General features: G+C 38.4%; 1 protein-coding gene across 3 annotated transcripts; it reads left to right on the top strand.

Annotated features, from left to right (window-relative positions):
* The first annotated feature begins 635 nt into the window (after positions 1-635).
* LOC118813396 (periphilin-1-like) lies at positions 636-26,917 on the top strand. Of its 3 annotated transcripts, none has more exons than XM_036578711.1 (6): positions 636-852; positions 3,015-3,097; positions 7,695-7,933; positions 14,621-14,673; positions 17,845-17,952; positions 25,709-26,917. In XM_036578711.1, the coding sequence occupies exons 1-6, from the start codon at positions 820-822 to the stop codon at positions 25,910-25,912; spliced, it is 720 nt and encodes a 239-aa protein (XP_036434604.1). In that variant the 5' UTR covers positions 636-819; the 3' UTR covers positions 25,913-26,917. The 3 variants fall into 3 exon arrangements, with proteins under 3 accessions (XP_036434604.1, XP_036434605.1, XP_036434606.1); XM_036578712.1 differs by lacking the exon at positions 636-852 and adding an exon at positions 867-907; XM_036578713.1 differs by lacking the exon at positions 636-852 and adding an exon at positions 928-1,490.
* Positions 26,918-27,774: the final 857 nt, after the last annotated feature.

Below are 27,774 nucleotides of genomic sequence, written 5' to 3'. Positions count from 1 at the left end.
ATAATAAGTACCACTAGTAATAAAAGTAGTAATAAAAAGTACTACTACTACTATAATGATTTTACCACTAATAATAATAATCACAATAAAAATCACAAATAAAGTAATACACTGTGCAAAAATGGCATAAAAGTAATACTTAGTAAATAAAAAAATACAATAAAGTAAAACTGTATAAAAATGAATGAGGGAGGGCGAGGCTTCACAAAAGTTTTTTTTTCTTGTCCAAGTAAAATCCCCAAACTCTACACTGGTACTTTTCACCGTCTTCGGCTTTCTCAATAGGTTCAGCAGCAGCGCCCCCTGCCGGTTCATGTAAGAAATGCTTCGAGCGCCTTAACGGCGGACTGCGGTCTGTTTCTCTTCCTCCTACGGACCGTCTTTCTGCTCTAGTCCGCATTTCAACTGACTAAAAGTGACTATAGTGCATCTGTTCGGTCAAACATTAAAACCACATTGTTTTGATCCACAACAACACAGATTACACCTGTTTTCAGTATTAACGAATGGTTTATTTGTGCTTTTTGATCACTCTAGACTGGACCCGTCCAAGTCGTCTGTAAAACTCTCAGTGCACACTAAAAACGCGACCCAGCTGAGCGTTGAATACCTGCCAGACATGAAGTCCGGAAAACGCCCCAATTCCACAGCTGAACCGAAAGAGAAAGTAAAAGAGACTGAAGGCAACACATTTAACTCTTCTGCAGTGTGTCAGCTCCACTCAGAGAGGCTCACACTTCCTGATCTTCTCGAGGTGCAATAGTGTAAAAAGTTAGCGAGAAACAGCTGCATTCGTCAGGAAGAAGAGCAGCGAGCAGGATGGACTCGAGTCAGCTCCACACACAGAAAACGGTACAGGCTGCTGATGGACACTCGGTGCTGTGTAGGCTGGTGACCCACACTGACCGTCTGTATATAACTACGCTAGTCGTGTTTTTGTGTCTTTATGCTAACTTTTCTGTGTCGTATTTGTGTGTAGTGTGAAGCTTTTCTGAGTCGGTAGTTATTTTTAGAATGAAATAAGCTGAGGAGTCAAAGTGAAAGTGAAAGAGTGACCAGTAGACCAGACAAAAACAACACATTGTGGGCTATTTTCTGTCAAAACCACCCCGCTGAAAGTATTTTCCTCACAGCTGGGTTTGTTTATCTTCTCTGTGACTGTTTTAGTTAGTGTGGCTATTTGCTTCATTCATTTCATGGTAAGGGAAGTTGGCTAACGTCAACCCTGAGCGCTAAAGCTGCTTTTATCAGCTGCCGTTAATGTTCATGTTACAGTCAAAGGAAATGACAAAGACATTTAACCCACACGGACTGCAGCTAATGCAGCTTAACAGCGGTAGAGTTAACAGTAGTACACAGTTCAGTTAAGCTCAGTCCTGCACTACACAGCATTCTGAATGCCTTCGAAAGGAAAGTGTAGTCCAGTACTAGGCTGTCCAGGAAACTGACCTCTAAGGGTAATTTTTGTTATTATCTGTCACTGCGGTCAGGTAAGTCAGTCTGACTTTGTTCATTGTCTTTTTAGAGCCAGACCGCTGTGCATTTGAGTTTCATTACATTGACTTTCCCAACAAGCCTCGTGTATTTTTGTTTCAGGTGTTTTGTAATTTGGTCGGTTTGTCTCTCTCTCTCTCTCTCTCTCTCTCTCTCTCTCTCTCTCTCTCTCTCTCTCTCTGTGTCTCTCTCTCTCAGTGTCTCTCTACATCTGCCTCTCTGCCCCATTTCTGATACGCTCCAGTGTATTTCCTGTACTCTGCTGTATTTAGCACTACATGAGATGTTATCTCACTCACCACACACACACACACACACACACACACACACACACAGCTGTTTCAGACTAACTAAAACGAAGTGCTGTGAATCTACTTTATTGAAATGTGCATATTGCCACATGGATTTTATGGGTTGATAATAAATAATATGGGCGCACAATTAGAATCAGGCAAGATCGTAATCGGCCGATTTTTGCTCAGAACATGTAACCGGCATTTGGCCAACTCATTTGTTTGGCTGATTTTGTGACGTAATGCCACTTGTAAAATGATGCTTCCTCAAGGGATCTTTAGTAAAGGAAATGGCTCAATATAGAACTATGAATACTTAAAGAACCATTTGCATGGTTAATGGGTGTTTTCCCTTCTCAGAGGGTTCTTCAGAGTGATGGAAATTGTGCTGTATCTAGTTCTATGCAGAACCTTTTTCTAGGTTCTATATAGCACCAAAAAGGGTTCTTCTGTTGTTACAGGCTGAGATCATAACAATAGCAGAACCCTTTTGGTGCTGTATAGAACCCTTTTCAAAAAGGTTCTATACAGAAGCATATACAGCACGTTCTCCATAAATCTGAAGAATATTCCACCATGCAAATAACCATTTAAGCATGAAATGGCTCTGTATGGAACTTGTGGTTCTAAACAGAACTGTAGCCTTCACTAAAAAACCCTTGAAGAACCATGAAGAGTGGCAGGTAAGAGCATTCACTCTGTGTTTGAGTACTGCCACTACACCTGTTCAAAAATTGTTCATTGTTCTAAATAGCCAGTTGCCTCTCGCTTTGGATGGAACACTATTTGATTCATGTTATTTAAATAGGCAGGTAATATAGAAAGTGCTGGACAGGTGTTATTGTGTTTCTTGGGTTCATTTAGTCCACACAGTGTGAGCTTCAGGTTCAAAAAAGGCTAATAAGGCCAAGTTGGCTGTAAAGAAATTGGAATTGGAATCAGCCATGAAAAAATCATTTCTACATATAATGTATTATATATATTTATCCACGTGGAGCTGATGTAAACAGTTCAATGAAGTAAATACACTGCGGTACTTTTGTCAGTGTATCTCAAAGTGAAACCATGCAGTGTTGCTGCTGTGGTTTTCATTGCAGAAAGCGGTGTGTAATTGCATTAACTGCTTATCATGGATTGTATTGTTTGGCGTTGTCCAGAAAGCGATCAGAGATAAACAATGTGACGTCTTCTGTGTCTGATTACCGCTGAAAAGTATGTTTCTTGCAGGATCAGAAAAGACCCATCAAGAGAATGAGGAGTCCCTCGCGATTTACTCGTCCGTTCACTCGAGGGAGATACTTTCGTCCTCGGTAAGTTGTAACCTGTGCTGATCGGCACATAAATCAGCTTCAAGGCAAGGGCTGCAATCAAGCCTTAAACTGTCATGGTTCTTACCCTGATGGAACAATAGAGCATAGAGCCTTGTCACAACTTTTTTTTCCAGAAATAGATGTCCTAGATAAAAGGATACTCCACTTTGTAGAGACTTTTAATAGTCTTTAAGCTTTTTACGCTTTTTGTTTGTTAGTAAAAAAATAATTAGCAATTCGCAATGGAATGGTGCCCTGTGTAAAGAGATGCCTCCCTTCCATCTCTTTACTCGATGTATTGATAACAGGCTTGTCAGTGAGACTCTTAAATTGAGAGCAGATTTAGTCCAAACAGTCATAAAACCTGGTACTTCTGTCAGTCCTAGAAATCTGGCTAGGGTCTTAAATGTGGTTTAAAAGAAGTCTGAAAATTCAGTTCATAGTGCTTTGAGTGAAAACACAGCAAAGGCCACCAGGCTTCAAAGAGAAGGATGGCAGGATCTTATTCTTCAACGTCACGGTGAAAATGGTGGCTTGGCAATGTTAAGTGACATAACATGCATAACACTGGGAAATGTCAGTACTTGAAGTAGGGACAGATTCAGTTGTGATGACTCAATCAGTTAGGCATTCATCAATAATATGGTGTTTAGAAGTGCATTGCTTTTCATTTCTGGCATGAACGGTGGGGGAAGTCTTTGTTAAGTGACAGTGGTGCTAATAGTGGTAACACTTACTTAAAACCTGCCACATACACTGACATAACCATGCCATAAACATATCATACGCTATCATGAGTTTTGATGACAGGTTTGTTCAGTAATATAACAGTGTCCTGTCTCCATTACTGGTAATTATCATGATTAATACTGCATCATGACAGCTTATGTCACATGCTAATTTTTGCTAAGTGTACTCTAGTTAGCCATCATGGCATCAAACATTATGACATCTGTCATGGCAATTACCAGTGGTGGTAACATGACACTGAACAAGTTACATTTCTGAACAAAATCTAATATGACATTTCCTATAACATTTTTGTGGCAAGGTTATATCAATTTTATGCAGCACGGTTCAAGTTGTTGCTTTGCTCCAAGCAAAGTTTCAGTGTTGCAGGTCGGTCTGGTGCAGATTTCTTTACTTTAGCTTCCGATGAGGTTAGAAAATGAACCCATACACCAAGACTACTTTACCTTGTGAGCTTGTTTGATTAAGATCAAAGTTCTTGCAGATTTCCAGAGCCTATGCTAGTGCAGAAGTCAGGTCTTATTTGCTATTCATCTAAATTAAGAACAGATACAAGATATACCCCCCACCGCTTTTATATGAGTATTATGATCAAATACTTTCAGAGACATTCAGTAGAAACTGGGTTCAAATTTGCACGTTATTAACTCACATGATAAAGGTGTTAGGGTTTAGTCTCATGCATTAAAATACTCCTGATGTCTAGTTTGGCAACTTGATGATGGACTCCAGGCATTTTACCAAAGACAGTACTATTGTATCAGATTAAATTCAAGTTTGAATAGTTGTAGCAGATAAGAAGCATTATTAAAATCACCTGCGTGTGGCCTATGCCTTTATGAGCTTTTATAGTGTCTGGAAGAACCTGTTTACCTTGATCTGAATTGGACTTTGAAACTAGAGTTTCATTGGTTATGTGACCATGTAGGAAAGCTTCATCAAACACTGTCTTCTCCAAAGAGATCGTTTCAGTATCTTTCTTTTGTCTTTTAGTAGCCTTGAGCCAGCTTCATGTACAGGAACTGCTTAGGAAAGCCAGAAAAGCAAGTCTCTGAAATGTAAGGAGGAAGGATGAAGCTAAGTAAGCAATTAAATCTCGCAGCTGGAGGTGTAAACCTGAAAAGTTTGCCATACCACTCTGCTAGTAGCGTAATGATTCACAAAATGATTTAAAAAGATATGATATTGTGGAGTCTGAAGTTTTCGATACAGCAAAAATAAGAAGTTAGTGTTTCCGCTTTCAGTTTATTAGCATTCAGTATTATCAAACTACAACATTTATGACTTTAGGATGGCACAGTGGAGGTTTTGCCTGATTCATTCAGAAATACTAAGAAAAAACTGTGCTTTATTATGCCCCGACTTCACACACTAGCCATGAGCTAATATGTTGGCCCCAAGCTAATGCATTAGCCACATGCTAACATGCTAATGCAGTAGCCACATGCTACTGCATGAGCTAGTATGTTGTCCCCAAGCTAATGCAGTAGCCACATGCTAACCACATGCTAGTGTGCTGTCCCCAACTAATGCAGTAGCCACATGCTAACATGCTAGCCACAATACAATGATACAGTATAACACATTACGATATCTTATGATACGATACAATGCAATGTGTTATAACAGAGATGTTCACAAGTCGCTTCATGGAACTCCCAGGCAAGGCCCGAATCTAAAGAGCTGCAAGTCTGAGCTGTTTAATAGAGAATTTTACTTTAACTTAGTCTTTTAACAAGCCTCTCATAATTAAGAAACCTTTAGTATGATGGACAGAACTGAACCCCTGCGAACAGTAAAGAAACAGAACAAGTTAAAAAGGTAGTTAGTATCTTGTATACCAAGTATACAAGCAGGTGTAATAGCCAATCCGTGTGATCTGTACTTGATACCTAAACTAAATGTTAGCAAAGTTGCTTTCCTCTAAACACCACATTTACTAGTAGCACTTCGTTCTGTCCATCAGACTGAAGGATTGTCTATAACGAATGGCTTGTTATTTGAAGCCATATTGAACCTGATGCCTTGCTGTTTTCTCAGGCTGAAATTTCATGCTTCTCAAGTCTCAGATCCAAGTCAGAGTCGCTGACCTGAGTTCCTGTCTTTGATTGTTACACCCCTCCAATCTACCATACCTGTCTAGTATGCATATACATCTGAAGAGCTTAAAAGAATAGTTCAGTTAAAAATGGGTCAATTTATTAGCAATTAAGTAATGATTTAGGCATGCTAATTGGTAAAGCCAGCTTCCAATACTTTTCAGCTACATTAGCCTCATGTCTTCAATGCAAAACTAAAGAAACAAACTTCAGACACCAAATACGTCTTGGCTGGTTGCGGATTAGCAAAGCGTTTAGCTTTGAAGAGTTTTTCTGTGGCTCTTGGAGCGTTTCTCTGTCGTTAACTCTTACCCCTATATAGGAGTTGCCAACCTAGACCTTGATGGCAAACTCGTTTTGTTCTCTTCACCAAACCAGGCATGGTGATCATCTAGCTCTACAAGTGTTTGGAGCATTGGTGCCAGATTAAGTGGATTCTCACCAAATTATGCAGATTTTCGCAGGTTTGGAAAAAAGTATATAAAATGAATAAACTGCATTAGTTAAAAATGCAGCTGAAATTTGGTTAGGCCTAACTTCTTCCCACATCGAGTCAGTTATCAAACTTTGACATAGATTTTAGTCACTCCTGTTAAGAGCAAGCAGTTCAGCGGTCCACATCAGCGGTTGGCATACCCAGTTCACTGTTTATCAAATGGATGTGCATACGGGCCTAACACGGCACTGATTATGTAGTTCACTCTGCGTTATGACTGTACAAAGTTTTATAATAGCAGGACACTGGAATGGTCTGTGATCTGTATTAAAAATGTGTATTAGGAGTGACAGTGCCATTTAGCGTCACATTAAGTACTGCACATTTTCTGCAAATATAAGACATCAGCGGATAATGTAATGTGAGACAATTAAAATGGATGTCATGTTGGTTAAATGCTGTGTTATTTTGTGTTATGGTTAAAATGACATTGGGCTGTTTTTGATATGTACTTTTTGGATGGTTTTTCATGCATTTTGGCTAAAAACTATAGACACAAACTGGCAACCCTGGTTGGGAGCATCATAGCATGAAAAATGGACTGATTGAATGTGGAGTGTGGTTATTTCAATACAGTGAACAGTGTCAATGCTTTACTAAATGAGAATAGTTAGAAAGAGCAAATGCTTTGCAAGATGCTAAACTTTCTTTTCACTATAAAGTTTTTGGCTTGTGAAGAATGTAGGCGTGGCCTGCAAGCTAAAAAGCATATTGCAAATGACAAGTGACATGCCAGCCCAAAGCAGAGTGATAAATTTGGAAGGATTTCAACCAGAAACAGAGTGTATTAATGATGTTATTTGGCCGTTTTATGTTGTTAATTCACTTTGAGGTCATTTCTGATGTGTGTGCTGTTGGCCATAAGCCACAGTTCTGCGCTGGATTTTTAACTACAGTATTTGACCCTTTATCAATTATATATGTCTTTTAGGTTTATAATATGCAGATTATTTGTTGGCATTTACAGATGCTCACATTAATTTATGAGTCTCATTTGGAGATAGTAAAATCTGTACTTTCATTTGTGATCCATTAGAATAATGAATTTGATTTGAATAGTATTTACTAAAAGTGTGAATATTCATATAGTCAAAAATGGCTCAAATTTAAATCACTACTGGCTGGTGGTCCTCAAAAACTGGATTAGGAACTGATGGCCTGCTGGGTAGAAGATGAGAAATGAGACAATTTATTCGGTGTTCCTCAGTCAACAAATTGTGAATGCAGTTTTTTAACTTATCTCTTCCTTCAGGTTTTATTACAGGAATCGGGATGATCGCTTTTCACGGCGGCCTGGTCTTGGCCTGAGGCTGCAGAGGTTCAACAGGGCCTCGTTTCTTCGGTTGAGTTCCAGACCAAGGAGCCCGACCCTGGTTCTGAAACGCAAAGTCGAACTGTCTTCCTCACCATCGCTTAGCCAGCACTCAGACAAGAGGCCAGAGAAGAAGAGCACGTCCACTACAGTCAGAGAACAGAAGTCGAACACTCCAGGTACACATCAGTCAACTGTGAATTTCTCTTAGCATGTATTTCCAGTGAGTCAGATGACTTCAGTATTGTAAGGCCATATTTTGGTGCTTTGTTTTGTTTGTAGTCAGTGAACCAAGTCATGTTTGATGGACAAATTTCAGGTTGAAGATGGCTGGTGCTACTCTCTTTAGCTATGTAGTTTACTTTTTCTCAGCTGTTGTAGATATAAATGTCACAAACCATAGCCAAAAGTCAGAAACCAAATAAGCGAATTTGCGATTACTTAACAGTTCAATGAAGTTTGAGGCGAATATGTGATGATTTAATGCCAGATTGCAGTCATATGCAAACATTTGGGCGCCTCTGATCAAGTAATGTTTCACTAACTTTCTGAGTGAAAATAAGTAAAACACATCCTCTACAGAGAACACACTTCTGCACCTTTTAATGCACAATTACTGTGTATTTACTAAATTGAATATATTGGAAAGAAATAAAACACAAAATTTGGCCTGTGCAAAAAGGTACATACAAGTAAATGTCAAAGGTTCAAGATGATCCTTAAGGCCCGGTTATGTACCTTAAATTAATTTAGGGGTACTCCACATTCACCTTCCCTGGGAAAAGGTGCATATTTTATATTTTTATGACTCAACTATTTTTTATATCTTAACTAGCATCAAGGCAGGGTGTATGGAGTGAATAGTTAATAAAATAATACAAATATAGCATATTTGAGATCTACCCATTCCTGATCCCATGGTGAAGTATTTCTTGAAGTAGTCCATGGTGGATTTTGAGGTGTGTTTTAGGTCATTGTCCTTGACTGATTGCATTACGTTTGCTTTTAGAATTTGCTTGATATTTAGTATATAGATTTAGTATTTAGATATTTCTGTTCATGCGTTTCCCTCTGAAATGTTTCCTATAACCCCATAGCACTATACTTTCACTCCATGCTTCACATTAGGCGAGGTGTTCTTTTCATTAAACGTTGCTACGTTTTTTCCAAACATACCTTTGGTGATTGTGACCCAACAGTACACAGCACTTGTTTCCAGAATGCCTCTGGCATGTCTAGGTGTTGTTTTGCATATTTCAGATGCTGACGTTTGTGGTGAGGTCGAAGGTTTTTCTTCTGATGACTGCTCCATGCGGTTCATGTTTACGGAGGCCATGCTGCACAGTGGAATAGTTAACATTAACCAAAAAAATAATTCATTTATTTTCTGCAGAGGTTGTTTTTACTTCTTTTCACGTAATTTGGCCAGCAGTGTCCGCACACGCTGTCATTGACGAGGCTTTTTTATAGGTAACGTGAGCTAATGTGAGTTCTATAATTGTTTGCATAAAATTGTATAGCTCACATTAGCTACAGTTGTGGGTGTGACTGAGTATCTGAATGCCTGTGTGTGAGTGTGTGTGAGCAAAAACTCTCCCCACTCTTACTTTCTTGTGCTAATTCATCACAGTCACTAGGTGGCAGCAGCAGTACATTATTTCTAGCACAACCTAACATGGCCGCTTCTACCCAAACCCCCACTGTGAAAGTGTTTTTCTCTGCACTCATCATTATGCACTCCATCCAACAACAGCTGCGTCGCTGGCGAAGTAAATAGCTCGATTAATTGAATTTGGAATCTCAGGAACCACTGAACAGCCCTTCAGAACAAAAATATATATATAGCTGTAGTCAAAGATCCCACATGGCTGCTTTTCAGTCTGACAGAATAAAACAGACGTATAAAAAGCCCCTTGTCAATGACTGTGTGTTTGCACAGACAGGGGCCTGAAGATTATAAAAGCGTATTGAACAGTGGTGGTTTACAGGCTGCCTATTATAGTCAGCTAAGTATAGAGCAATGTCCCCAAGCAGGGTTCCGTCTCAGACGTCTTGAGTAGCAGGTGTGTTAACTCAGGAAATCAACAACCCCCCCAGCTTGCTAGTCCAAGGACCATTCCCCTTTTAGGGGAAACAGTGTTTGATGTGCAAACAAGCTGCCTTACTATTGCCTTTAATGCATTAATGCACCAAAGCTGTGGGACCTACAGAAAGCTATTTATAAGTATTAAGGCTGATAAAGGCAAGACTGGAAACAATGTGCTAGCCAGAGGTTATGAATATTTTAAATATATTTAAGGTTATGAAGTCTACAAATGTCTTACTTTTAGAGGTATTCATTTTGAAGATGATTCCTAAAGACCACGTTGAAAGGAGTCTTTATTTACAGTCGTATGCAAAAGTTTGAACACCCCTGGTCAAATTGTATGTTATGTGGATTTTCTAAGTGAAAGTAAGTTAACACAACCTCTGCAGAGAGCGCTGTTTTGCACATTTTAATGCACAATTACTATTCATTTGCTGAAGTGAACATATTTGGAAAAGAAATTTAAACATAAAATGAGGCCTGTGCAAAAGTTATGGAACATTTTGTATTTTATATTTCATATTTTATGCATTTCTAGATGTTAAACTCAAATTAAACTAAAATTTGTAGTTTCTTCTCTGTAGGACATGTGTACTTATTTTCACGTAGAAAATCAACAAAATGTGTACGACTGCATATTAAACTAATCCAGAATTGTCGGCCAACAAAAAATAGTCAAAAATAGTAATGTAGTCAGACTGTGACCAATAATGAAAGACTAGATGACAGTCATGCATATATATCTAAGTGTGTATCCATGTTTGTTTTGCAGCCTATCTGTTTGAAAAAAAGTAGACATTAACACATGCCGTTTGAATTTGTGAGTTGAAATGGTATTATTGATATAGATAGTATTATTTCTTCCAATGTTCCTAGGTAATAAATAACATAATTTGATTTGTAAAATTGTGCCGCAGCCTTGCATCAGTGGTGCTTGTGGCTTGTTACCTTACTATGTCTGGTTTATGAATAGAAGCGAACCTGGACGAGGGACTACTGACATAAAACCATGTAGAATTGGTCATAAAAACCCATTTTAGATTTTACGCATATCCACTAAATTAACAGTTCATTATTTAAGCCCCTCTAGTGTCATGTTGCACCTACTTTGGCATTAATTTGCCTGCCTCACTGTCTTTGTGACTGTATGTTAATGATATGTTCCCTGTGACCTGGTGCATTAACATTCAAGTGTCCATCCAGTGTGGACAAACTGTAGCCATGAAGAGATGACTTTGTCAAACAGCAGTTATGTTCAGATATTTCATGATGTTCAGATGCTTTCCAGTGGATTTTAGGGACTCTAATGTGCTAGAAAAACATTCCACGAGTCCTCACAATGATGGCACATGATCACATGGGGTGAAACTGACTAACTGGGAGTCCAAAAGAGCATTACTGGCCTCTCTCTCTCTCTCTCTGGCTGGGTACAATCTCTACAATCATCACCCAACAGAGTTGGGAGTTAGCATTCTCCTCCAAGCCTGTTGAGTTGCCCAATGACGTGTTTGGAGCAATTTGAAAAGATATATTGGCTGACGTTTTGCCTTCACCCTCCCAACTTGGTAGTGTTGTGTGATGGAGGAGACCTGGCTAATGAGTGGGGTTGACTATGACTAGAAAATTGGGTAAATAATATATACTTGATTGAAAGCAAAAAAGATCAAGATACTGAAGTATATTAAAGTAAATGTAAAAGTAAAATGGTCAGTACTGTTCCTTGCAAAAAGATGAATTAGCATAGTTATGTACAGTTTCATTTTACACTGATATAAATGTATAAGGAAAAATAAAAATAATGTGCAGGAACTCAGCTATTGACAAATTTTTAAGTACCCTCCTGCAGAAGGGTTCTTTGGAGCGATACCATAAAAGGTTTCTTAAAAGATGTGTAATCTAAAGGGGAACTAAAGGGGATTTTTCAAAATTTCTGTATAATCCAGTGGTTGAGACGTAAGCAAAGTCCTTCAGAGTGGTTTGATGTTGAAAGATTCATTTGCAGAGAAGCTTACCGACTAAGATTTCTTTACAGTGGTGATGAAAGGAACCAGGAGTTCTCATGTCTACAATGCATATCGCTGTTGTCAGAAGAAAACCTCGCATCTCCAAAATGCTAACTTTACAGGAAAAGGAAAGCTACTTTACTTTTAATGTAAGTTAATGGAACCAGACTTTTTTCCAAGTCATTTTGGGCTGCTTCTTTTGGTCCATTCTTCATGAAATTTACACACAACGTAAAGGGCAACAGGCATTTTCAAATCATGTCAAAAACAGAAAAACAAGGTTTTCTTCCAACAGCAGTGAAATATAGCCATTTTATTTGCTGTCCAAAACCACTAGTGAACCTACATGTGTCTTCTGAGTTAACAATTAAATTGATTAAAATATGTTTTAGATTAAAACTTTATCACAAAACTACTGTAAAACAACATCTCAGACATCAGGCAATGTATTCATCAGCATTTTATGCAATAGCTTTCTGTGAGGAAGCTTTTAGAGGCGTTAATCTCCTCAAGACGTCTGGTTCCTATCACCACCACTGTAAACAGTTCTGACTCTGTAGCATTTCACACCAAACCACTCGGAATAATTTTTTTGACATGTTAACCATTTAATTATGCATAAATTGTAAAAAATCGGTGGAGTTCTCCTTTAAAAGAATATTCCAGGATTTTTCAGCCTAATTTATGTCCTGCATCTGTGGTTTCTTACCATGGACACTGTTTTAGATACTTTCCCCCATACCTACAAACGAACAGAAAACCTGACTCAAAACGCACTTATAATTACTGCAGTCATGTGACGTGTGTGACGGTGGAGAGTGTACCTAATAAATAGGAAAATAGTGTAGTTAATGTCTGTGTCATATATTTGGTGACTACACAGTTGTGTAGGGAGTGTGTATCTCTATCTAGCGTGTGCTGTGCCTTCGGTGAGTGTGTTTGTGTGTGGAAATGGCGACGGGGCTGATTAGATGCCATCTCGTGTAGGTTCCTCTCCCTCTTTCTTTCTCTCGTCCCTTTTCTCTCTCTGCCTTCCTCTTTCCATCGCTCGTTTGCTCGTTGTGCCTGTGAGATATGCGGAGATGAGGGTGAGTCATTGCTTTTGTGCCGTATGTGTGTGTGTGTGCGCGAGAGAGAGCATGAGCGAATATTTTGTGTATGTGAGTGGGAGAGAAACGAAGGTGTTTTTGTGTGTATGTGAGAGAGTGAGAGCAAGAGAGAGAGAGAGAGAGAGAGAGAGAGAGAGAGAGAGAGAATTTAAGCATCCAGGCAGAGAGCCAGTATATAGCAAGCAGTCCAAGCACTCAAATGTTGCGAGGCAGATTCTCCAAATCACACCCTGCAGGTTTTCTTAAAGAAGCCCATGGCCTTAGTTACCTCCCTTACCTTTTAACCCATTTAACCCCTTCAACTACAAACTTAATATTCAGTTCTTCATTTTAAAGGGGAATTTCAGTGATTTTTCACATCCTATGTGAAATGGTTCATTGCAGAGAAACTTAAAAACTCATTTGGTGACAGGGGTCGCCATGTCTACAGCACAAATAAAGCCATTTTATTTACCATCCAAACAAGCAGTGAACCTACATGTGTCTTCTCAGTGCTTATATGTAATGCTGATAATTGTAAAGTAGTGGTGATTGGATATCAGAGAAATAAAGATAATTAAACCGATTAAACCGTGTAACAAACCTGTCCAGAAATAGCACTCACTCACATTGTGTGATGATGTTAGCTCTTCCTGTGGGTTAGTAGAGTGTGTGAATAGTTTGAGCATGGTAGCCTACTTTTAGATGTTCCTCTTAAGTGAAGTGCTTCAGTTAAACATAGCTCATTTTAAAGCTTAGTGGTTTTTAAAGAAGAAATATCAGTGTTCGTATCATGTACAGCGGCCCAAATCATTTGCATTTGTTTGTTACGCTGGTATTCAAAACTATTTATAGTATTCCAAGGCTTCATCACCACTTTCCATGTGGCCATTAAAGCTAAAAGAGTAAAGATGCCTGAGAAATCACATGTGAGAGAACTTTAATTTGTACGAAAAATGCTCGGTGCAATTTTTACGGTAGAGGTTAGTATACCGTGAAGTCATGACAAATCTGATTGATCAACTCAAAAATGTCAGTTATAGTGAGACTGATGTGAGTACCACCAGGCTCTGGTGAGGGTGACACTAAAAGTGGGGAGCTCAGAGCCTCAGAAACACTTTGTTGTGCTGAGTTCTGGCAGTGGATGAGGCGGGGAACGCTGCTGATGCTGCCGTCGCTTCTGCCAAACAACTTTTAGGGCCTATCAGCTCCAAAAACTCATCATTTCTCTGCTCGACTCTTGGTTGCTCGACTCAGCTTGGCCTGTGTGTGGCCCTCAGTGCTGTTCTCCATAACAAAGAAAAGATGGCGAAATAGCCAAATAAAATAATGCAATAAACAAATAAAATCAAATAAATAAAAGCAACAAAAATAAATAAAAGTAACTACTACAACAAACTAAAACCGTGATAGTGATGATTAAAGCAATTATTCTAATTTATAACACCTTTAGCATCTTCATAACTCATAAAAATTTAAGAGTAAGGGTTACAATCACAGCCTTAATACCAACTGAGGCTGCAAAAGTGCCTGGAGCTACTAAAAATTTCACTGTAAAATGCTGTTTGGACCAGCCCTGGTGTCACCATCTCTAGAGACTGTGTGTATGTTGTACACTGTGTTGATTTCACCAATGACTTTAAATGTTAAAATGCTTCTCTCTCTCTCTCTGTCTCTCTCTCTCTACAGATCGTTCACGGTCATCCTCTGTGGCCTCTGAAAGACCAGTGATGTCATTCACAGTAAGAGACCAGAGACTCTCTTCATTTCCCTTACATTGTAAAACCACTGACCTGGAGCCAGTTGGTCACTCTATTCTGTGCATGCATTGCGTATGGAGGTGAAGGCCCCAAAGGTTCCCATTCTCCTTAAAGGAAGAGTTCTGTGAAAAAGTTCATTTACCTAGGCCCCCCCACCCCCCAACACCCCAAATGTAGTTGATCAGCCAAGACAAGTCAGAGTGTGAGCGGTTTTGCGCTGGAGCTGTGAGGTTTATATACACTAGCGTTTAAAAATTAAGAATCACTTGAAAATGACAAGCTTTGTTGTTTTATATGCAATAATAATGTATACGCTGTGGACTGAAATAATCTAATCACTATATGTTTTATTCAACTAAATATTGTACATGTATATTTATATAACTATAGATTTTATACTAACTATATACTTTATTCAGCATTTCAGGAATTCTAATTTACAGACAAGTTATGATTCAATATTATAGTATTTCAAAGAGGAATGAAATTTAATAACCGCATAGATAATTGTAGCTTGGTTATGTAACACCTTCAGTAGTTCTTTTTGATAATACTAATTTGGTTATAAAACATGATAAAAATATGGAATTTACTGATATAATAAATGCTCCTATAGAAGTGTCACTATTAATAAAATTGATATGAAAAATACTGATGAAAACTAAACAGCAGGCCTGACCATTTATAATTGAATTTTTTATCTCACTCATAGAGCAATCAGAAAAGGCACAAATGGCAAGATATTAGATATTAGATCCAGGATTTTTTACAGCTAAAATAAAACATAATGAACTTCTGTGTAGTTCAAGGTAGTAAAACATCTGGGAAAAAAAAAACATTTTTAGTAATTTATACATACAAGCAGTAATATCAGCATTTTATCACTATCAAACCCAGCAGGAATAAGTGATTATGGTTGGACTTCTGAGTAGTGTTAATATATCCTCCTGTATCACGTAAAAAGTTTTTTTTTTTATCTAACCATATTAAATGCCACATAAAAAACATACAAAACAAATCTAATGATCTAATCCCAACTCAAGGATTCCAACCTGAAAAGGCAGTGCGTTTAATGTTTATATTATATGATTCTCCCAAAGAAGGTCCTGTTCGACCCCTCCAGTGTTCAACCAAACCCAAAGTTACGCCCTTGATTAACTATTATCAATAATATACTGTAATTAACTTTTTTTAATAGGTAACTTAAAATAGACTTGCTTATGTGGTTTCTGACACTGTACGGCATCCTGTTAAAAATGGTCCAAAGTACAGTAAATTCAGGCTTCCAGGTGGTTGCTAATACTGTTTTAGCTATGCTGCATGCTTTTGTACATTTTTATGGATAACAGTATGTCATACAGTGTAGGAAACCACACAAGCAAGTCTGTCTGAGATTACTGGACAACATAATGCAATTGGAGGCAAGTGTGAGTAAAGAAAGAATGAAGGTTATCTTAATTCTCTCTTTTGAGAAAGCATTGAGATTCACCTGAAACTTTGATTCTGTCAGCAAAACATTGTATAACAGAGATGCATCACTGAATGATGTCTGCTGTGGAGACCCCGACTCTATACATTGCACCCACGCTTCATCCACAGCCCTTTCACAGTCTCTGAGTTATACAGACAGCTCTGGTGTTTGAGATGGTTTGAACCGCATGACACCTAGATGCAGCAAGAAAAAGCTGCCCAAAGCGTGGGTTCAATGTACGTAAACAGATGATGTCATACAGTGATCCTGCTGCATTTATCATGCAAATATAAACATTTTGAAGTGTTCCAGGCAAAATTGTCTAGAGCGTTTCATTAATAAATGCGTTTTAACTACACAGACCTGTCAGCAGGTCCAGGTGTCCATTCCTCACTTTCACTTACAGTAGGTTTATAGCAGTGGCTTCATAACTAGTAAGTCATGATAGTTACTTAATACTGGTCAGATTAATAAATGGATACTAAGCCTGCGGTTTAAGGGGTTAAGAGCTGAAGCGTGTCTTAGGGTCTGATATTTTAGCAGAAAGGCCGTTTTGCTTTTTCTTATGGAGCACATAACCTGAAAGACCCCTGAAGGCAAGTCATGTGTAATAGTCAGTGTTTGTGGCATTACAAATGCGAAAGCTCAGTATTTGCTAACATGGCATTTACACAGAGTGGTTTAATAATGGATTATTATTGTGTTATAATCATAATCATAATCAGAATAATTCAGTTGAAGCCCAAAGCTTCAAAAAGACCTTTGGTAAACACATTTGAACAGAGACCAAATATTTACCACATCAGTATATACTGATTTAAAGATTTGACCTGGTCACCATGTCTAACCTTTTCTCTCTCCCTCTTTCTCTCTCTCTCTCTCTCTCTCTCTCTCTCTCTGTCTTTGCCTTATTCCGTTTCTCACCTTTTTCTCTCTTTCTCTCCCTTCCTCTGTTCCTTGTTCTCTCCCTTTCTCGTTCTTTTCCTCTATTCCTTGTTTTCCCTCTTTCTCTCTCTCTCTCTCTCTCTCTCTCTTCTTCTTCTTCTTCTTCTATTTCTTACTCTGTCTCACTCTTTGTTCTCTCTGTCTCATCCTCCCTCTTTTTATCTCTCTCTCTTCTGTCTCTCTCCCTCCCTTTCTCTTACTCCTCTCTCTATTTCTCTCTTTTGCTCTTTTTCTGCATTCATCTCTATTTCTCTTCCTCTCCCACTCTTCTTTTCCTCTCTCGCTTTCCCTCTCTATCTCTCCCTCTCTTTCTCTGTCTTTCTTGCTCTTTCTCTCTCTTCCACCTTTCCCTTGTTCTCTCTCTTTTTTCTCCTTTTCTCTTCCTGTTCCTTGTTGATTTTCTATCACTTTCCTTCTCTCTCACTCTCTCTCTGTTTCTCTTTTTCTTTCACTCTCCTTCTCTTTCTCTGCTTCTATTTCTCACTCTATCTCACTCTTTGTTCTCTCTCTCTCTGTCTCACATCCTCCTTCTTTTTATCTCTCTCTTTTCTCTCTCTCCCTCCCTTTCTCTTACCCCTCTCTTTCTGCCTTTGTCTCTATTTCTCACTCTCTCTCTCTCTCTCTCTCTCTCTCTCTCTCTCTCTCTCTGTCTATCTCTCCCACTCTTCTTCTGTTCCTCTCTTGCTCTCCCTCTCTATCTCTCTCTCTCTCTCTCGCTCTCTCTCCCTCTCTCTCAGGTTACTCAGGAAGGGCAGATGTGCTGCAGTAGAGAAGCTCCCTCCTCGGTCACCCGCGCAGCTGCAAGAAACAGAGCCATCCAGAAAAAGAGAGAGGAGATAGAGGAGGTAAACATTTGTGATAGAGATAGAGACAGAGAAAGAAGAGAGAGAGAGAGAGAAAGAGAGAGGCGGTGTGGAGAACAATGGCGTTTATTGTAAAAATGAAAACACCGAGCCAATTTGACACAGAAAACTTTTATTAGCGCAAATCAGCGGCAGTTTTGTCAACCCTCAGCGTGTCGAACGCTCACCTTGGCGAGCTGGAGAGAGAGTTTTGGCCTTGCTAGTCGATCCTGCAGCACAGCTTTTTTATTTTGCTCTGGTGAACAGCAAGCAGAGCACACGGGGGTATGACTCAGATAGCAGAATGAAAATTATGCTACACACACACACACATTCCCTCTTTCTCGCTCTTTCGGTAGTCCAATCTCTATGGTTACCGCAAGGCAGACAGTAGGTGCTGTTTTGAAGTGATCTGGTAGCAGGTAGATTCTGCACAAAACACACACACACACTCATATATACACACACAGAGATACACTCGTATACACACAAAGTCCTCCAGTGGTCCCTCACTGGTTCCCGCAGGTCAGGTAGAGGGGCTGTTTTGAAGTGATCTGGTAGCAGGTAGATGATAGTACAGCACACCGGTATACATTTGTGGGTACAATCAAGAGGACAAAGCTCAAGGATTACTTATTGAGAAAATTGCAGAAATGTTCCATTGATTGACAGTGGATTGCACCATTCAGTGGTGTTTTATGTAACCCACTATGTAATGCTTTTATGTAACACTGATCAAACATCATAGCAGGCAAAAACAAATAGATAAAAATAGGGTCTCATACCACTCCTGGCTGCACTGATGAGGGTGGGTGAGTGTGTGTGTGTGAGTGTGTGTGTCTGAGAGAATGTGGGGTTTATTTTCACGGTTTATGTTTAGTGTGGATGTTCACTATATTCAGTATGTGTTCTCAATATGTACAGTACTGTGCAAAAGTCAGAGACCACCATTTCATTTATTTCATTTCCAGTCAAAATAGCTATTATGTTAATAATTTTCACTGCCAGTAAAAAAACTGAATCACATAGAAGTCACAACAAACTACAACAAACAGACAACTAAGTATAAGTATATTATAAGTATAATATCAATTTTTAATACATTTTTTCACTTATTTTCAGAAGACCTGCTTTCAGTTTTTCAAAGAAAGCCGCAAGGATTTTTTTTACACCTCCAAAGTTCAGTCTTAGAAGTTGGTTGCATTTCCTGCTTTTCACAATCAAAGTAATCCCAAACACATTCAGCTATTTTTGAGGTTTGGGATTTGAGATGTGAGTACTCACAGCTTATTTGTTTGATTTGCAAATTTTCCTCAGTTTTATCTGTTTTCTTTTCTCAGTAACAGCTTCTTGACAGCTACACATCCTTTCAAGCCCATAGCACTGAGGTGTCTTCTCTCAGTGGAAGGATGGACAGAAACACCTGTGGATTTTTTCAGATATGAAGATTAGAGCTTGATTTTTTTCCTCTCTCTCAAAGATGAAAGCTTTAAGTACTGTTTATCTGATGGAGACGGGTTTGGTGGTCTACCAGCTCTTGCACGGTTGAAGAGAGTCAAATGCAAATTCCTTATGCAAGTGGATTATCTTATATTTGCTCTCCTAAGAAAGATCTCCTGAAAAATGATGAAAGGCAGTTTTGACTGGAGATTAAGTAAATATAAGGTTGTCTCTGACTTTTGCAGAGTGCTGGCCACTTTATCAGAAAGACATATTTCATTGATACTCCTTGTAGATGTAAAGTCAGAGATAATAGCTCATCCATTACGGGACACTTTGTGTTGGTCATCTAGACCTTCATCAGTGGTCAGTGTCTCACCGCTGGATGCTGTTGGCCGGATAGTTTTGGAGTTTTGGTTGCTAAACTATTTCACAGTCCAGCAGTGACACTGAGTTTTGTAAAAGCTTCAGCAACACTGCTGTGCCTGATACATTTGTACCATCGCCAAACACACTACCATGCCTCTACAATGTCAGTGAATGTTTCATCACCCAGATAACATCTGGTCAGAGGTGGCCCTATGGTGCTCTCTTTCCACTGATGGACAGGGCAGAGGGTGATAAATTGCGTGTCAACAGATGGGCTGCAGTCAGTAACTGTGAACCTACAAAGTGCACTTATGTGTTAGGTGTTTCTGATTAAATGGCTAATGATGGTGGGTACAATACCCTAATAAATAGGTGTACAGACAGATAATATTAACAGAACATTTAATAAAACTGAGATCAGTGTAAAATAATATTGCCCACAGCTTTGCTATTCATCCTCATGTATTGACCACCCATTAGTTCAGTGCATCATATGCCACCAAATAAAGAAAACCATTAATATTTGTGTTTTATATACTTGAGTGTGTTTACATGTAGATACTTTTTTACTTTGTCTCCACATTTCCACTATTAATTGAGTAGAATTTTGAGAAAGTACTCAAACTGTCAGTTAAGTATAAAGTGCACAGCACTGCATCGAGTTAAGCAAGGCAAATTATAAACACCTTAGACAGCTACACTTGACCCTTTTTTAATAAATCCTGCAGTTGATCTATAAATACTGATAACATCCATGATATGCCTGGAAAAATGTATACATATGTGACATAATTTATCGTGATAATAATAACATATGATATTGTCCAACCATAGAGTCAATGCAAAAGTTTGGGCGCCCCTTGTCAAATTGCATGCTTTATTGAGTTTCATGTTGACAATTTTTTATTGGCTTTTCAAATATTTTAATAGAAGGACTTTATATAATTATTATAAAAACAATTTATCGTTTAACAAAAAGAATACAAATGTGGAGAACCATACTATTATCCACAGAAAGGTACTGTGGAAACATCTTTTATACTGTTCCTCTTTAGGCTGGTTACATTTACACAATAGCAAAATAAGATCATTAAATAATCAGTCATTAAAGTCAGCAGTCTCCCTCTTTTCAAAAAAACTCAGGAAAACCTTTCATATATCTCTGAACTCTCATTTAGTTGATTTTCTAAGTAAAAATAAGTACACATATATATTTTATCTGAGGGGGCATAAAATGTGGCCCATGCTAAAGTTATTGGCACATTAGGTTTGACATCTAATTTTTTTTATCTATGTTAAACTCAAGAAATAAACAGAAATTGTGCACTAAAACGTGCATATTGTAAGTTGGTTATGTTCCCCGTAGAGGATGTGTTAGAAAACTGACATGTAATTTGATCAGGGGTATGAAAACATTTGCATATGAATGAACCTAATAAACTGGCAAGTAGTGTGTTTTAACTCATCTGAAAATAAGGTGTTGAAATGATAAATCCATGTTAATTACACCTGCAAAGGCAGCAGGGAGGCATGAGTTTCTAAGTTGAAGTACCTTTTTTTCTTACACTGTAGTGTATTTGTTATATAAAGTGGTTTTAGGGTATGTGCTCTTCAGAGAGACAGAGAGAGACAGAGTGTTTGCATTCACTGGAAGTGTGAAAGTGTCGGAAAGGTCAAACAGTAATCCTTATGAATTAGTAATTTGTGTTTATGTGCCTGTGAGTGTGTGTGTGTGCGTGAGTGTGTGTGTGTGTGTGTGTGTGTGTGTGTGTGCATGTCTCGCACATTTTCACACTCCTTCTCTTTGCTCCTTGGTCTCTAGAGTGCTGACTCCCAGCATTCCTTACACGTAATTGAGTGAGGTGCGAGATATCTTTAGCCTGTCTGTCTGCTTAGAGATGAATACGTTTGGAGAGATGGAATCTGTTCACTGTGGAGCAAATGTTTTCCTAAATGAGAATGTGACCATTCCAAAGAGAGCTGACCAGAACATGATCCAGAGTGATCATGATTCAGCTCATGAAGCCCTTGCTAACTAGCCGTTTAGTTGAACTGGGAAAGCGAGAAGCTTTGTAGGGCTTTGGTCCTCCAGGCCTGTACATGGACCCATGTGAACGGCGAAATGGGCCTAACTGAATTACCCTTTGCAGCAGTGGATGAAAGCTGTATGTGTGGGACCCGTGTAATCAGACCATATTTACAATGTAGAGGCAACAGACTCAAAGCGCTTACTGGTACTTGTATAATAGCATTTGACTTAGCCATGCTCCACCCACAAATCCATTCTTTCATAACAACTGTTGCTAGGCTGGACACTGATGTGGGTAGAGTAAACCCATACTTAGGTAAAAGTAGAATGACTCAAGAAAAAGTTAAAGAACAACTTAAATAGAAGCACAGAGAACTGGATAACTTAGAAAATGTCTTTGTGAATCCAGTTAGCATAGGAACTGAAGTTTGTTAAACTTGTTTTTCTCTTTTAAAAAGCTCTATAGTAAAAGGTGTGAACAATCTCAAAGCAGTACAGATGTTTGAAATGAAATTAGTATTGAAATATGAATGGGGTACTTATATACTTAAGTAGGTGTAGTAGATGTAAAAGTATTATGATTCGAAATAAACAGGAGTCCAAGTGCATCAATATTTTACTTAAGGACATTTACCTGAGTAAATCTACTTAAATAGAAGTAAAAGTATTATGATGCGAAAATACTCAGGAGAGTCCAAGTCCATCAATATAAGAGTATTACTCCTTTCCAGTGATATTTAATTAAATTCCAGTGATATTTTATTTCATTAATTGCATGTGAATGGTCACACTGTTAGGATAGATTGGGTGTATATTTTTATAGTCAAGCCTAGCATGCTGGCAAATTCGTCATCGTTTCCAAGCTGCATAGTTTTGATTAGCTACAGTGTCATAGGCTACGTTCACATTACAGGCCGATACGATCTCTCTGACATGATGGTTCACACTCGTTTAGGTAAGCGACTCAAATCTGTCATTATTGTGAACGAACCGGCGTCCTGAAACGACTTGCATGCGCACATCCTACTCAGTAATGTCACGTAAATGAATCACGTGCATCATCAGCAAACAAACTAACGGTCAGAACGAGCCTCTGATCAGCTCTCAGCTGTTCATTATTAGAGCGAGATGAAGCAGAAAAAGGTGAGATGTGTTGCTTTTCCACCGTATACAGGCTTTAACTTCTGATCTGCGCTGCTACCATGGTAACGCTGAATGATGGCACACGCACAGTGCAAAAAAAGCACATGAATTCCAATCTGAGCGTTCACATTAAGGTTGCATGGCCATGAACCGGATAGGTATGCAAACTAGGACCACATATAAAAGTGGCTCTGGTCGGATTTGAAAAGATTTGCGAGTCCACACAGCCTGAAAACATCAGATCTGAGTCACATTAGTCACATTAGGGCAGAAAACGGATTTATGCCACTTCAACCTGGTAATGTGAACATAGCAATAGTCCTGCTTATCATTTTAGACTGGCAACTCAGTGTTGTGCAGCAACTATAAACAGAGTGCACTTTTACTGCCACTCTGCAAAGGCAGCATGGATAAGTTAATAATTGAACTAATAATCATGTTTAGTGAGTAATGCTATGGGCTGCCATGAATGCTACTGCATTGCTTGGTTTCATTTAGTCCCAATTTGTGTACAGATGGCCATATGCTTTCCTCGGCATGTCTTAATTCTCTCCATTGTATATTTGAGCTTCTTGTGTGCATGGATATATTTTTAGTCGGGCTGTGTGGCATATTATTGATGGCTGACATGCTCGTTAGAGTAACTGAATGGTATTCTTGTCAACGATGTGAACATGTTTCTTACAGTAATGGAAAGAAAAGAAGGCAGTTGTATTAGTAATTTGGTTTGTGTGGAATAATTTTACCCCAACTTGACCCACACAGTTCTTAACTGTAAAAGATTCAGCAATTAAAGATTCACAAGGACCTTTAATAGAGTTATAAAAACTTTCACTGTTCAAATACATGTGGTTTTAGAACTACAGTTAAAAAACAGTTTAATTAATTTGCTGCTATACTGCAGAGGATGTGTTAGCCATCATCTTCATGATTATAGTTGTATATGTATATGAAGTTTTTTGTATTAAATAAGCTAATGAAATATTTGCAACATCACTGTTATAACAAAACCTTGTCAGTTTTTTGCTTCATTTTACCATTTTTAAAGATGTCAGCTGCCTTTTACGTTGCCTATTACATTTTACAACATTTCATGCTGAATGGACCAATAGAAATGGTCCTTGAATAAGATCTTGTCACACTTTCCTTCTCCTCGAAAGTCAATTTAGGGACATAAGGTTTTGTTACAACAGTGCATATATTTTTTTGTTAATATTAAAGTCAGAGACCACCCTTTAATAATTCAGTGTCCAGTCAAAATGGCAATTAAGCTATTCATTTTTCAGCTTAAGGAAAAAGCTGAGGCCTCAACAACTAAATGTAGTTTTTTCTAAAGACTGTCCATTCCTTGCCTTTATTACAGCTTCCATTAATGTCAGGAGATTTGCTTTCAGTTTCTCACAGAAATCTGCAGGGAGATTTTTCACACCTCCAAATTTCATTTGTAGGAGTTGGTTGCATTTTCTGCTTCTCACAATCCAATTAATCCCAATCACAAATGTAGACTCATAAGACCATAAAATCCTACTCCACATCTCAGATGATCAGTTTCTGTCTTCTAGTGCAGATTATCCTCATCCTTTTCTCAGAAACAGCTTCTTGACAGCTAAACAGCCTTGCAAACCCATAGTGTTGAGTTCTCACAGTGGAAGGATAGACAGACACTGTGTATTTGTTCAGATCTGAAGAGTGGAGTTTGATTTTCTCTTCTCTCTCAAAGATGAAAGCTTGAAGTGCTGTTTATCTGATGGCGACAAGGTTGGTGGTCTACCTGGTCTTGCATGGTTATTATGAGTCTCATTTTAAAAAAGTTTTTGAACTTTAGTTTTGGAAAGTTGAAAAATATCTACGAGCCATTGTAGATGCACATTTGTAAGGCAGCTGAGGCGTGTTTGGGTAGTTGCTTGTGTGAATGTTGGTATTAGTTAACCTTTTCTAGATCACTGTTCAGTAGTTCCCTTCCATTTTTTATACATAATTTTTATGCCATTTTTTATGCATGCTTTCAGCAATATGGTGATTCAATATACCGTTAGACAGCTCGAAATCTCAGGATTCGATTACTGCAAACCAATTTATGATCCGTTATTCACAGCAGTAACGATCGTCTCATTTGCAACATAGGCACCGAATGAGCAAACACTTGCATATATTTGGGCCCTTTCCTTCAATGCCTTGCTGCCATTCCTAAAGACATCAAAAACATCCAAACGTGGTTTGATAACACAGCAAGAGTCAGATATCAGTTTAGAGATCTATGAGTTAGGCGGAAATCAACTCCTCCATTCTAGCCTCAGTCATTCATTTATATAATTATTCTGATGGTTGGGGAAAAATGTGAGAGTGTTACCTTTCAATTGAGACAAAGATCATGACTGTGGCCCAAAGTATGTGGGCTTTTACTTTGGGTATGCCATTCAAGGCAAAAATGGTGCGACAGTTAGAAGGTTAAGGGGGAATATAATATCAGTGACAGCTTTGGGAACAATTTATGTTGGGAGGACACAGCTATAACTCAGTTTTATGGAAGGATGGAAGAGTTAAAGTGGCAGTAGGGTACATAAAAGTGAAGTATGGATGAATATATGATGCTTTTTTTGAAACTGAAAAATGAATAACTTGTGAGCAACAAAGTGTAAATAAGATATTTCATAGTAATTGTTGGAGTGTCACATGGATACATTGTGAAGCTACTGTGATAACGCTTTTCATTCCTAATATCTAGCTCAAATTCACTGTGAGTACACATGAACATGAGCGTGTGTGTGTGTCGTGCAGGTGTATCGGCGTGACTGTGACACATTTGGTGTCGTGGTGAAGATGCTGGTAGCGAAGGACCCGTCCCTGGAGAGGCCCATCCAGTCGTCCTTGAGAGAGAACCTGCGAGAGATTGGCCTGCGCTGCGTGGAGGCCATGGAGCAGTTCATCCAGGAGTACGACTCCAGAGAACCAGGCACACTGCCCCTCTTGCAGCCTCACTGACCTGAGGCCAGTCAGAGTTCTGCTGAATATTTTGAAGAAAACAATGAGACTCGATGTTCTAGTCACAGAACAGCCGTGACTGCCTCCACCCTTAAGCTACCGTTATAACAGAAGACAGGCAGTGTTGTTACACATGTTTGTCCGACCTCTGTCATGTGAAGAGAAAAAATATGCATTGTGGGTCATTTACCTCATCACAGTGGTTGTGTGCACATCATGCATACTGTCTACATGTGCCTCACTGGCTTTTTAACTAGGCTGTCCTTCACCAGTGACAGAATGCCATAGCTTTATTGACCAATCATTGTGAACAGAACAACATCTCATCACAGCTTATATAATTCAGGAAACTTGTCTAGCAGCTTTGCTTTTTTCACTTGAACGATATTAGGGAAAAGTTACATTGCAATAAATATTGAATGGTTAAAAAAAAAAACAAAAAAGGAAACATTTTCCCAGATAAATATATTCCCACATGGAGCTATTTATCACTGTCTGTATGGAAAGGGTGAGTTTAGAGGGGTGAATTAAGGCAGTAGTTCAATATATCAATCAGGGCTGCACGATATGAACTAAATATCATCTTGCAATTATGCTGCCACATTTTGTGATAGCAATATACCTTCCAAATATACGGAAAACAGATTAGCAAACCTGTAAAGCAGTTAAGGATTCGCCTACTATTTCTTAAAATCTACATAATGTTATATTTGTTGGATCTTGTGAATTACTTGATTCATCCAAACATCAAAAATATATCTTTGAAACATTGAATGTTTGGTTAGAGAACTCATTTGCAGTGTAAGTATTAGGGATGGGCAATATGGCAATATATATCATCATCGTCATAAATTATGTCATAATACAATGCAATAAGCTTTTTGGAACATATCACAGATAGCATCAATATTTGTAGAACACCGGCCAACTGCATGTTTTATTATGAGAGAGCAAAATTAGTCCTTGTTAACTGGATTTAGAGTAACACTGTGTAAAAATCATGGTATTCACACATTTGATAGTATTTGTTTAAAATTTAGCTGTACTGGTTATTCTTTCTCTGTTCCAAATGATCAGATGTTTAAAAAAATATATATTGTCATATCGTATATCGTGAAAATTTATGAGAATCGCAGTATTATATTTTTGACATATTTTTTCCCACCTCTAGTCACTATAGCACTGCAGTTGGGACAAAACTTCATATTTCCAAAAAGGTAGCTTTCTTAACTTTGAATGAAAACATTTCTACCACTCCATTCATCATGAAATATTACCACAATTTAAAGAGCAGCTGACGTTTTAAATTGTCAAAAAATAAAAAAAATTGTAATCAAGGTTTTGTCCCAACAGTGATGATAGTGGAGGCTATTATTGCTGTAATGATTAACAAACAATATATCATGCAGCCCCACTGCAGATCGTGGATGTTGCCACAGAAACCACAGGTGCTTTTTTACTATACTGTCTTACACAAGTGATAGGATGGCATAGCTTTATTGACCAACCTGTTTTAAACAGGACACCGGCGTACAGCTCATAAAATGCAGCATACATGCTTAACAGATTTGCTTTTTCCACTTCTCCCCCAAAGACTAAAAATTTGAAAAGGCGCAAAACAAACAAACCTCTTTACCAAGTTGTTTTAAATGCCAAAATGGCTCATGGCGTGATCTGACCACCGCACTTAAGGAAGATAATGGCAAGAAATGATCAGTTACGTAGTCCATGGCAGAAATGCACTTAGAAATCAACTTTAGCCGTGCACTGAAAATATTCAGTGAGAGTCAGTTGTTTTTTCTCATTTTCATTCTCGTGCATTTCCGTTGAACTGAAAACAACTCCCTGCATGCACTTTTTTG

The sequence above is a fragment of the Colossoma macropomum genome, unplaced genomic scaffold (assembly GCF_904425465.1).
Source record: "Colossoma macropomum unplaced genomic scaffold, Colossoma_macropomum, whole genome shotgun sequence".
NCBI classification, from domain to species: Eukaryota; Metazoa; Chordata; class Actinopteri; order Characiformes; family Serrasalmidae; genus Colossoma; species Colossoma macropomum.
The sequence above is the reverse complement of the archived record's forward strand: the minus strand, read 5'-3'. Positions and strand labels throughout refer to the sequence as shown.